General features: G+C 57.4%; 1 protein-coding gene across 1 annotated transcript in view; it reads left to right on the top strand.

Annotated features, from left to right (window-relative positions):
* The first annotated feature begins 8,355 nt into the window (after positions 1–8,355).
* Positions 8,356–12,237, top strand: part of DOT1L (DOT1 like histone lysine methyltransferase) — an 89,552-nt gene continuing 85,670 nt past the window's right edge. Inside the window, 1 exon segment of the mRNA XM_030966557.1 lies at positions 8,356–8,531. Coding sequence (XP_030822417.1) covers positions 8,451–8,531 — 81 coding nt within the window. The 5' untranslated portion in view covers positions 8,356–8,450.

The following is a 12,237-nucleotide window of genomic DNA, read 5'->3' as shown; positions in this document are numbered from 1 at the left end:
TCCAGGTACCCCGTGCCGGGGTGGCCGTTTTGGGATGTCCCTATTGGGGTTCCATATCCAGATGCCCCATTCCGGGATGCCCGTTTTGGGGTGCCCATATCCAGATGCCCGTTTTGGGGTGCCCCTATTACGATGCCCATATCCAGATGCGCCATTCCGGGGTGCCCGTTTTGGGGTCCCCCATGCGGGGTGCCCTGTGTTGCGGTGCCGTGTCGTGGTGTCCGCGTTGCCCGGCACAGACCCCGCTCCGCCGGTCCCTGCTCGTCCCCGCGAGGTGGCGCCTGCGGCCCGGGAGAGCCGGGGGGACATGGCGGGACCTGCCCGGGCGGGGGACACGCGTGGGGGACCTGTCGGGGGCAGGGTTATCGCCTTTAGGGGGATGTGGGGGGCGATGGATGCCCCGTGTTTGGCTGGATGGGCGGTGGGTTCCCCATCGGGCACCCAGTGTGGGTGACGGGTGCTCCATGTGCGGTGCTGGGGTGATGTCTGCGGTGTCTGGTTGGGGGTGACGGGTGCCCCGTGTGCGGTGCTGGGGTGATGTCTGCGGTGTCTGGTTGGGGGTGACGGGTGCCCCGTGTGCGGTGCTGGGGTGATGTCTGTGGTGTCTGGTTGGGGGTGACGGGTGCTCCGTGTGCGGTGCTGGGGTGATGTCTGCGGTGTCTGGTTGGGGGTGACGGGTGCCCCGTGTGCGGTGCTGGGGCGATGTCTGCGGTGTCTGGTTGGGGGTGATGGGTGCCCCACATTCGGGTGGAGGTGATGGGCGCTGACATTTCGATTGAGGGTGACCCAGATATGTTCCCACCCCCACATGAGGGCGTGGGTGACGATGAGCTGTGGGGTGGGGCGCGGGGGCAGCCGGTGTCCCCGCGGGCCAGGCACGGGCCGGGACACGTGGCCAGCCGGCGCTGCGGGGACAAGGGACCCATTCAGGAGGCTCCGTGCGCCGCGCCTGCCTTGGGGCGCTCCGGGTCCCGGGCGGGTGACTCGGGTCTGGCACCGCTGCACGGGCAGCTGGCACGGTCCCCTTGCCCCCACCCAGCCAGAGCCTTTGTGCCCCCACATTCCCTGCTGAAATGGGGGTTGGATGGAGCCCGAGGGTTAAACACCCACCTCGTGCTCACAAATTCCACATCTGATAGAATGCTTGGAATCCATCCTGTGAAAAACGCCAATCACTTGTTTTTAAAATTTTAAAATTTAATAGTAATAAAATGGTTATAAAAATAGTAATACAATTAGAGTAATAATAATTTGGACAATTTGAATTAGGACAATATGAGACAACAAATACAAAGAGTTACGGACGTCTGGGTACTTTTTTCTGGGCAGCACGAGCCCGAAAAAGGACACAGTTAACAAAGGATTAACCCTTAAAAGCAATAGCCTTGCATATTCATACACTTCATACACGATGCATAAATTCCATTCAAATACAGGATTCTGTCTGGTCATCGTCAACTTCTTCCTCCAATCCTAACAGCGCCTTCAAGGTGGGAAGATGTTCCTTTCTTCTGAAAAGAAAGCAATAAATTCTTTTTCTCTGAAAGATTCAGGTGTCCTTTGGCTGCTATTTCGCTGCGAGTCCTTTCTTTAAAAAAGTATCCTACATAGCATCGTTTCTGTTTTAACAATTTTTATAACCTAAAACTATATTTAACACACAACTTAAGAGATTTAATACAGCATCACTTTCTAACACAACACATATAATATTCATTTTTATATTTGCAAAAAGCCAATCATAAAATACATGCATTTTTCACAATCCCGAATGATGGATGGCACACTGGAGCGGGCCGGGCCAGCAAGGTGGAGGCTGGAAGAGCCCGGAGCCAGGGGAAAGCTGGGCACTGCTCCCTCTGCCTGAGAAATGGAGCCAAGGTGTCCCCAGCCCCGGCTGGCTGCAAACAAGGGGGTAAAAAAGGGTGAGAGAGGTGGGAGGCAGCAGCAGGGACACTCCAGCCCACCCACAGGACCTGGTTTGGCCTCTCTGTCCCCTCTGCCAGGGGCCAGGGCAGGGCAGAGGCTCCCTGGATGGCACCAGGGGCTCTCCAGAAGCTCTCTGGTAGTGTGGGGTTAGACACAGCCGGAGCTGCAGCATCAATTCGTGCTCCAGAAGAACCTAAAGGGACCAAATTGGGTTTGTTTTCCCCTGGCAAGGCAGAGCTGATGGGAACCCCCAAGGGCTGAGTGGGAGGGAGCCACAGTGAAAACATTCCTGGTACCTCCCCTGGGCTCAGGGCTGCTCTGGGGGGCTGAGCAGGTGGCTCTTCTGCCATCAGCTGTGCCTGGCGCCGGCAGTGCCTCTGCTTTTGTCTCTCTCATTCCTTGCTGCATCTGGAGCTCTGGCTTCTCATGTACAGTGCTCCCACCACTGTGTGAGGGAGGCTCCAGCCATGGCAGCCACATCTCCCTAGGGACAAAAAGCTCCCAAACTGGGCTCAAACCCAGTTTGAGACCAGCTCCAGGACCAAAAGGGAGACACTGGTGACCACAAGTGGCTTTATCCTGCCTGGACCTCCACTGGCACCAGCACGGCTTTGATGCCTCACCCACCGCAGGTCCTCAGTACCAACAGGAGTCCCAGTGCAGAGGAAGCTGTTGCATCACTGTTGTGGCAACTGCAGCCAGAGCATCCCTGGAGAGCTTTTGCCCAGAGAGTTGGTAGGACAGATGGAAAGGACAGATGTTGCTTTATGATGTGGAAGGGAACTCCTTGGTACCATGCAGGATTGACCCCAAGAAATTAAAGTGGGGCTTGGAAAATTGCATGTGGGGCATTTTGCATGAGAGAAAAGGAAGTTGTGCACGGCCATCAGAGCTGACTCCATCCCTGGGGCTATGGACCACCAGCATCCTGCCCTGCCACTACCTGGGCTCCCCTTGGGATGTTTCATCTGATGGGAACAAACTTGCCTGCAGGAACCTGCCTCGTGATCCAGCTTGTTGCTGTCAGCTAAATTGGGTCAATAGTGAAGATGAGCTGTTGCTGGAAGGCAGGTTCACATCAGAGGAGCTGATGTGCACCTCAAGCCCCTGTGCCAGGCCCTGGCCCTGCCTGAGGGTCAATGAACACATGAACATGATAGAAGCCAACCCCACAGTCCAAGGGGAGTAACCCCAGTGTGGGACAAGCTCCAGAAGAGCCTCCTTTGCATGTGGTTTGTGCCCAGAGTGTCAGAGCACTGCCTGTGCAGAGTGTCCTTGGTGCATTAATGCCCTCCCTGTGTCCCCCCACACTGCACAGTCAGGACCCCCATTCTGGGGGATCCCTGGCTGGGGCTGTGTGGGAGCAGAGGTGGGATGTGGGAGTAGCAGGGCAGGAGGGGCTGTGCCCGCTGCCTGTGGGCACCAGCTGCCCACTGTGAACTCTTGACAGGGAAAAATCTCTTTTCCAGTGTTCTAGGAGCAGAGTTGTGTGCACGGAGCAGTGCAGAGCTTCCCCATTCCTCCCTATCCAAACTGGTTCATCTGGTGGTGGCAAAAAATATTCAGCTCTGATTTGTGCCAGCCTGGAGCCAGGAGCTGCAGCTGGGGGATGCAGCAGGACCAGCACACCTTGGGAGGAGATGGGAACCTCTCCCCCCACAAAGCTCCACACCAGAAAAATCCAACTGCTGATTTGGGAGTGGATTCTTGATTCTCTGGAAGGGCCAATGCTGCAGGTCACTGCCTGGTGTCCCTGGAAAATCATCTCTGGAACCCTGGCAGCACCCAGTGTGTCCTGGTGCAGGCAGAGAGGAGCTGCAGGAGAGCACAGGGTGAGTGGGCAGAGAATCAGGGAGTGGTTTGGGTTCAGAGGGACCTCAAAGCCCATCCTGTGCCACCCCTGCCAGGCAGGGACACCTCCCACCATCCCAGGCTGCTCCAAGCCCTGCCCAGCCTGGCCTTGGGCACTGCCAGGGATCCAGGGGCAGCCCCAGCTGCTCTGGGCAGCCTGTGCCAGGGCTTCACTGCCCTCACAGAGAGGAATTCTTTCCCAAAATCCCATCTAACCCTGCCCTCTGGCACTTGGAAGCCTTTCCCCTGACCTGTAACTACATGCTCTGGTCAGAAGTCCCTCCTGAGATTTCTTATAGACCCCCAAGACACCCAAAAAAGCAAAAATCCAGAGCTGTCCAAGGGGACAGAGTGGCTCCCAGCTCTTGGGAATTCTCACATCTCACAGGGGCAAGTTCAGCTCACTGAACCAGCAGAAAACAGGGCATTGCCCTTCCTTGCTGCCCTCTCTTCTTCCAGATGTAAAACTCACAGAAATCAGTGAAAAGATATCCTGATTCAGGCAGGTGCTTCAAAAATGACCCGCTCCCCACTACCTGCCAGGAGACATCAGCTCCAGCACTGAACTCCTGCATAGTGGCCAGATGGTTGGGATTCATCTGGGAAATCCTGGAAGCTTCCATTACTCTGTATTAGCAGCCCAGGAGCCTGCTTGGGCCACACAAGGACTTGGACGACAAACTGATTAAAGACCAACCTAACGAACTCAAAGAGAATTCTTTAAATGGAGCCTGCTGTGCCTTGGAGAACTCCTGCCATGTCTATTTATTTAAATTTAATGGAATTTTTGTGGTAAGCTAATTAAAAATGAATTGATTATTTAAGAGGCAGTCAGAGCAGTTTAAGCACTGCTGACTTGATGATTTTAGTGTTTTCCTTAGAAAAGCATTGCTAGCTATGGAGCTTTCTGCACGTACAGACATTTAAAGGGGAGAAAAAGGATACAAAGAGGGGAGTGGATGAGTTTGGAGCCAGCCTTGGAGCAGTTTCTGGATAAAGGAGCAGCCATGGGGACAGGAGCAGGGACACATCCCAGCCCCCATCACAGAGCTGTGCAGCTGCCCCCAATAAACAGCTCCTGTCTCTGCTGAAGGCAGAGACCTGTCAGGAAATACAGGTGTTAAATAATGTACAAAATCCCTGTGCAGGGAATATCCTGCTCTGGCACTCACTAGCTCTGGATGCATTTCAGGCACGGTGCATTCCCTGCCTTCCTGAGGAGCACAGGGCCGCAGGCAGTGACCCCAGCCAGGACACCAGACACCGGGTGTCTCCATGGCACATCTCCATCCCAAAGGATTTGCAGAGGTTCCCTGGATGCAGGAGGCTTTGCCTGGCCCTGGAGCCACATCCCAGAGCAGGAGCAGAGTGGATGTGATGGTACCAAACACAGGGGCACCAAAGCTGAGCTCCGTGGCCCCCAAGCTCCCCAGCATGGCTGAGCCACATCCTCTGCAGCACCATAAAGCAATGATGGGCTTAATAAACTGGGGACAACAGCCAGGAGAGCCAGATGGCAAAACCATCCTGCCCTAAGCTGTGTTTACTTGTCTTTGGCTGAGAAAGTGAGGAAACACAGGGGGAAAAGGTCCCAGCCCACACTGGCACGGCAGAACTTCCACCACCAGTTTATTGGGAAGGACTGGTTTTCCTTCCAGGTACCCTCTGGCTCTGCTGGACCCGGCTGCAGGTCAGAGCCTGGGCTCAGCCATGCCCAGCTGGGCTGAGGGCACCTCCTCAGGATGCTCCTGTCCCGCAGGGATGCTCATCCCCAGCAGACACTGCCTCCCAGCTGCTCTTCCCACCCTCAGATGGAGCATGGCACCCAGCCCGGTGTCATTGTCCCCTGGCCCCTCGGAGGTGAGCAGAGGGTGTGGATGCTATGGTGGTGCTGGGTGTCCTTCCCTTGGAGTGTAGGACAGGGTGGCAGGTTCCCCAGATGTCCCTGCAGCCCAGGGCATGCGCTTGTCCCCGGAAGAGGGAAATTATCCCCAGAAAGGCTGTGAAGGAGGAAACTCCGGCCTGATTTTATCGCCCAGTTGGGCACCTATAGACATGCAAACGGTGTCACCCTGCCCTGCGGGCACCTATAGACATGGAAATCGCTGTCACTGGGCCCATCACCGGCCTCTATAGAGATGCAGCTGCCATCCCCCACCCAGGTGTCCCCGCGCCCTGCCCCCACCCAGGACACCTCCCGGTCCTGTCGCTGCCCGGCTGGGGTGCCCTCAGCCCTACTCCCAGGTTACACCGTGTTGTAAGGCTGTAGCTGCCACCACAGAGCTCCCGATGCCACTCTGGGCACCCAGGGCTTGGTGTCTGTGGCTGATGGACCCCGTCCCCATGTTCCTCCATCCCCGCGTCCCCCTGTCCCGTTGTCCCCTTGTCCCCCCGGACACTGCTGTGCACAGGGCTCAGCTCTGCTCCTCTGTGCCCATAAAGCTCCTCCTCGGAGCTGTGTGGAGCCCCCTGCACAGCCTGGCACACACACCCATGTGTGGGGGGATGCCCCGTCTGTGCCCCCACGTGTGACACACCCCCACGATCGTGACTGTCACCGCGTGGCACCGGGCAAAGCTCACGGGTCACTGGGGTGCAGACTTTGCACCAGGAGCTTTGGGGGCTTGGTCCAGTGAGCCATGAGCACAGCCTGGCCTCACACGAGTGTGACAGCCCTGTGCCTTCACACGAGTGGGACAGCCCTGTGCCATCATGTGTGTGACAGCCCTGTGTCCTCTTATATGTGTGCCAGCCCTGTGCCATCACACGAGTGTGCCAGCCCTGTGTGCTCTTATGTGTGTGCCAGCCCTGTGCCATCACATGTGTGCCTGCCTTGTGTCCCCTTATGCATGCGCCAGCTCTGTGCCATTCTGAATGTGCCATCATGTGTGTGACAATCCTATACCCTCACATGTGTGTGACAGCCCTGTGCCCTCACATGGGTGTGACAGCCCTGTGCCATCATATGTGTGTGCCAGCCTTGCATCACCACATGAACGACCCAGCCCTGCAAGGCCATGTGAATGTCCCATGCCAGCCTGGTGCTGTCACACGGAGGGTCCCAGCCTGGTGCTGTCACATGGGTGCTCCACTCACACAGACCCTGAGCGTCCATGGCCACCCTTGCCCTGTGTGACGTGTGACAATGTGGCCCATCCTGCTCCAGTGTGCCATGTGCCACCCTTGGCCTTGTCATGTGTGTCACAGTGAGACTCATTCTGCTCCTATGTGCCACGTGTCACCCTCACTCTGTCACCTGTGTCACACCACAGCCTGTCCTGCTCCCATGTGCCACCCTGTCCCCATCACACATGTGACAACATGGCCTGTCCCACTCCTGTGCCCATGTACCAACGTTGGCCTTGTCACACGTCATGCCACAACCTGTTCTGCTCGCATGTGCCACCCTTGCCGTGTCATGTGTCACACCACAGACCCTCCTGCTCCCATGTGCCACCCTCACCTTGTCACACATGTGTGACAACGTGGCCCGTCCCTTCCTGTGCCCATGTGCCACCTTTGTGCCATCACACACATACGACACTGCAGCCCATCCTGCTCCCGTGTGCCAGGTGCCACGTTTGTCCTTGTCACATGCGTGTCACACTGCAGCCCATCCTGCTCCCATGTGCTGCCCTGACCCTGTCACACGCGTGTGACACCATGGCCTGTCCTGCTCCCATGTGCCAGGTGCCACCCTCGTCCTTGTCACACACGTGTCACATTGCAGCCTGTCCTGTCGTGTGCCAGGTGCCACCCTTGTCCGTGTCACACTGCAGCCCATCCTACTCTCGTGTGCCATGTGCTGCCCTGGCCCTGCCACATGTGTGTGACACCATGGCCTGTCCTGCTCCCGTGTGACAGGTGCCACTCTCGTCCTTGTCACACGCATGTCATACTGCAGCCCATCCTGCTCTTGTGTGCCACCCTGGCCCTGTCACACGTGTCTGACACCGCAGCCGGTGCTGCTCTCCGTGCCGGGTGCCACCCCTGTGCCATCCTATGCCACCCCTGTGCCATCCTATGCCACCCCTGTGCCACCCCGGTGCCACCCCAGTGTCACCCCTGGGTCACCCCTGTGCCACGCCGTGTCACCCCTGTGCTACCCCTGTGTCACCCCGGTGTCACCCCGCCCTGTCCGGGGGTCCCGTCCCCCCTCCCCCCTTCCTCCCCCCTCTGCGCGCGACCCCCGCCCGCACCCGCGCTCAGGGGGGAGCGGGGGGATGGCTGCGGGTGCGCGCGCGCGAGAGGGCCGCGGGAGCGCGCGCGGCGCGGGGGCAGCTGAGGACAGGGGGGAGGGAGGGGAGGGAAGGGAAGGGGGGAGGGACCGCGGGGCCGCGCCCGCCCCTCTCCCCGCCCGCCCCCTCCCCGCGTCTGTCGCGTCGCTCGGGCCCGGCCCGGCCCGGCCCCGGCGCCTCATTGTGCTTCGCCTCACGCCGGCCCAAGATGGCGGCGGCGCCCGAGAGCCCCGCGAGCCGCCAACGACAATAGAGGGAGGGACGGGACCCGCCGCCCCCCCGGCACCGGCCGCCCCTCCCCGCCGCTCCCGCCGCCCCCCGCCCGCCGCACCGCGCCCACGCCCCCGGCCCGGCCCGGCCGCCGCACCCCGCCCCGGCCGGCCCCTCTAGCATGGTGCGGGGCCGCCGCCGCCTCGTCCTCCGGCTGCCGACATGGGCGAGAGGCTGGAGCTGCGGCTGAAGTCGCCCGTGGGAGCCGAGCCCGCCGTGTACCCCTGGCCGCTGCCCGTCTACGTGAGTATGGCCCGGCCCCGCACCTGCCCCGCGCCCTGTCAGCGCCCCCGGCCCTGCCCCGGCCCTGGCAGCCGCCGGGCGATCCCTCAGCGCCGGCCCTTCCCGGGATCCGTCGGGATGATCGCCCCCCGTGCGGGAACCCTCCCGGAGCCCCGGCCCCGGGTGCCGCCGCTGCTCGCCTGGAAGTCAAATCCCCAATTTCATTTTATAATTGGTTGACTAAACCGAAGGGCGGGGAGGAGGAGGACTGGTTAATGAAAAGTTTTCGTGTTTTCCTCGCGCTGGGCTCGTGTAACTGGTTAATAACCGGTGCTCCTGCGAGCGGGGTGCAATCCAGGTATTCTGGATGGGGGAATAGCGCTTAAATTATGGATGGTCTCGGGTGGTCGTGGGGACCCCAGGACCAGCCGCAGAGGGGGGATAAACACCGGCCAGCGGCGCTTGTGGGTCTGGAGGCAGCGCTGGTGTCGGGGGCTGCCGCCTGTTCCCCTCCAGCCGTGCCCTTGGAGCTCCCCTTTTATTTATCCTGAGTAGAATTCGAGCCAGCCGCAATCCTCGTGCTTCCAAATGAAATGTCACTTGTCCTTGCTTAGCTACCGAGCGGCATTTTTCCTTAACTTGCCTGACTTTCTCCCGAGCCCGGACGAGCGATGTGTGACCTTGATAACAATGTCCATGTTCAAATTAGTGACAATCCCACGAGAGGCGAAAGGCTCCGGGGAGGGTATTTTTGGATGTGTGTAGGCTTCCTATCAACCCTTGAGCAATTTCTCTCCCTAACTGCGTGTAGCCCCTCGGAGCACAGTTTGCAAAGGCAAAACGTCTCTCTATATGTTTACTTGGCGCAGGCACTGTTGATTATCCCTGCGTTCCAGGCTGTGCTGTTGTACGTGAGCCGTTTCCCGGCGAGAACACGCTGGGACGCACAGGCTGGGGCAGCTGATACTGCTGATGTTGTTGCTCGCTTTTGGCAATCGCTTGTTGTGTGTGAGCGATTAGGAATATATCGCTCGTGGCAGGGGGAGACGGCTGCCTGCTCCTATCTGCCGCCTGCCTTTCGGCGGCTGCTGCTGTAGCCGTGCTTTTCCAAAACATCCTCCATGCAGTGCTGTTCCCGGCGTGTCTCCCAGCGCACACTGGTTAAGCGCAGCCTTTCCTGTTTGGGCAGCTCTGTCAGTGTTGGCGGGCGCGCGCTCTGCTCAAATTGTCAGAAACTGAAAGTACAAGCGATGACCGGGTTCGGTTTTCCTCGCCAAATATTAACTCGTTTTCCCCTCCTCCTCCACCTCCCTCTCCGAGCGGGTTGTGTGAAGCGGAGGTTAAAGATTACGCGGGATAGGGATTGTTCTGGGAGGGAGAGATGGTTTTATGTCTGTTCACGGAGATTCCTACGGGCTTAAAAACCGAAATACCGAACCCCCCGCCCTTTATTTTAAGGGTGAAATATGTGTTTTTTCAGCGTGGGAAATAAGGATTTAATTGTTTTGGGGAAACTTGAGCAGCTGTTTTTGAGGATGGCAGAATAAATAGAATTTTTTCTCAGTTAATCAGAAATGCGGATGGTGGTGGTGGTGGTGGGCGGCGGGGAGGGGGCTGTGATCCCCTCCATGTACTGCGAAATACCACAAACCCCAAACATCCTGCCCTTAAACTGTCCGCTTGGCACTGCCAGCCTTTCCAGAGCCATTCCCGAGTGGATGTTTCACCGGGAGCCGAGCAGCACCGCGGCCGGGGGAGCTCCGGGGAGCGGAGCGCTGCGGCGCGGCCGAGGCGTGCTCGCACACACGCACTCCCCGGCTGAACCCTGGGGCTCTGCAGACAAATCCCCGTGTCCGAGGCAGCGCTTGGCCTGCTGACATCGTGCTCTGCTGAACTGCAGCCGCGCTTTCCCCGCGCTGGCGCGGCCCCGAGCTGCCGGCAGAGCTCGGCTCGCTTTGACGTAAGCAGAACATTTCTTAGTTTCACCGCCCGTGGTACCGAGGAAGCAAAGTGGGATAGCTGAAAGGAGAGAAAATTAAAAAAAAAAACCAACACACCACGCTGATTCAAGGAGTTTTATTTAGCAGCGTTCTGGTTGCTTCCTGTTGTACTCTGTGAGATGTGTTTTCCGAGGAGGGCTGTAGGGAAAGGGAAGGGGAAACTCACGGTCCCGGCAGGTTATTTTTGGTGAGAGCGGCAGCAGTGGCACGGAGTCATCTTTCCCAACATCCGAGGCTCTGTAGTGTGAACCTGCTGCGTGCCCGGGCTCCGTGGTGTGATGTAACCCTGCCTTGAGTAACTTGGCTATTTTTATGCCCTTACTACATCTTAAATTAGCGGCGTCAGTGTTGCTGCGTTGAAGGCTGGTCTCTCCTATTAATGGACGCCTGGGTTAATACCGTGTCTCTTTATTGCTGGGATGCCGCTTATTTCGTGTATAATAAGAAAAGTGGGGTCTCTGCAGACTGCTGAGTCCGGATAATAGCCCGGCTGACAACCCGGCGCTTGTTGGGATGCTAAAAGAGCCGGGGAGGCTGATGTGAAACATGTATTTCCCTCCGAGTCTAATTAGGGCCGTGGGAGGAGAGAGAGCGGCGGCGGTGGTGCAGCTCCAGCCTCCCACTGGCTTCCACACAAAACTGAAAGTGCGGCTCCTTCCCCCGCCTTCCGCCGCCTCAAAGGAAAGGCCACGGTGCCCTAATGAAGCCGTGGTGAGCCGTGCTGGCCGTGCCACACTGTGATGAGTAAGTTGAATAGTGCATGGTGAGTAATCTCTCCTCATGACTCACAAAATATTTTCTGATGTTGACCTCTGTTTTTGTGACTGCCCCGCTTAATCAGAGCTGAAGTGAGTGTACTCTTTTGTGGGCTGGTTAACTCCTCGGCTCCCACGTATCTGCCCCACTTTTTGCTGGTGCCAGGTTGACAAGAGACTCAGGGATATGGTGTTAAAATTTTAATTTTGGTACTACGAAGGATACAGGCCTAGATAAAGGAAGTATTTGGGTGAAAGACCAGAGTTAATGGATGTAACTGGTCTTAAATAGGCTACTGCTGGTAGAGAATGGCATTTTCAGTTATACTTCAAGTGTTGCTAGGCATAACTTGGTACTCATGATTTAGATCTGAAGTGTATGAGGAGTGAAGTCCCCTTGTGTAGTTTTAAGACTTGCAGATGTTTAGTTGTTTTCCCTGAGAATTTTTCTTTAAATGGTTCATTCTTGTCTCTGACTTCTACTAGAATTAAATTTGAATATGGATTAGGTTTAAATGCGGAAATTTTTTGTTTTATACCACAGTAAGGCCTGCCTGATCTGTGAGGTGTCTCAGGTTGTACTTTGAACTGCTGACAAGTTCCTGTGTAGAATGGCAGGCTGTTGTGTGTGCAGGAGGAGAAAGGGGTGGGGGTGTTGTGGGGTGGATCAGCTCTACAGTCTGGTCTGGCCGGGTTCTGCTGATAAATCTGTGGCACCAGGGAGGGATTGCTTGCACAGAGAGCTGAGCAACAGGAGGTTCAGAGCTGCTGAAGCTGATAATTGTACCCAAAATCGATGTTTGCTGGGCTGCACCCTATTGCAGCAGAGAGGTGGTGAATGTGGAAAAGCCTGTTTGCAGTGTGTCAAAGAGAGCAAGGACACTGTGCTTCATTCTTTTGCTCTCCTTAAGGCCTGCACTGCAGGTTGGCAGTGCTCAGTGCCAGTGGGGACAGGAGGCACAGCCAGGTGCT

This window comes from Camarhynchus parvulus, chromosome 28 (genome assembly GCF_901933205.1).
Source record: "Camarhynchus parvulus chromosome 28, STF_HiC, whole genome shotgun sequence".
NCBI lineage: Eukaryota > Metazoa > Chordata > Aves > Passeriformes > Thraupidae > Camarhynchus > Camarhynchus parvulus.
The sequence above is the reverse complement of the archived record's forward strand: the minus strand, read 5'-3'. Positions and strand labels throughout refer to the sequence as shown.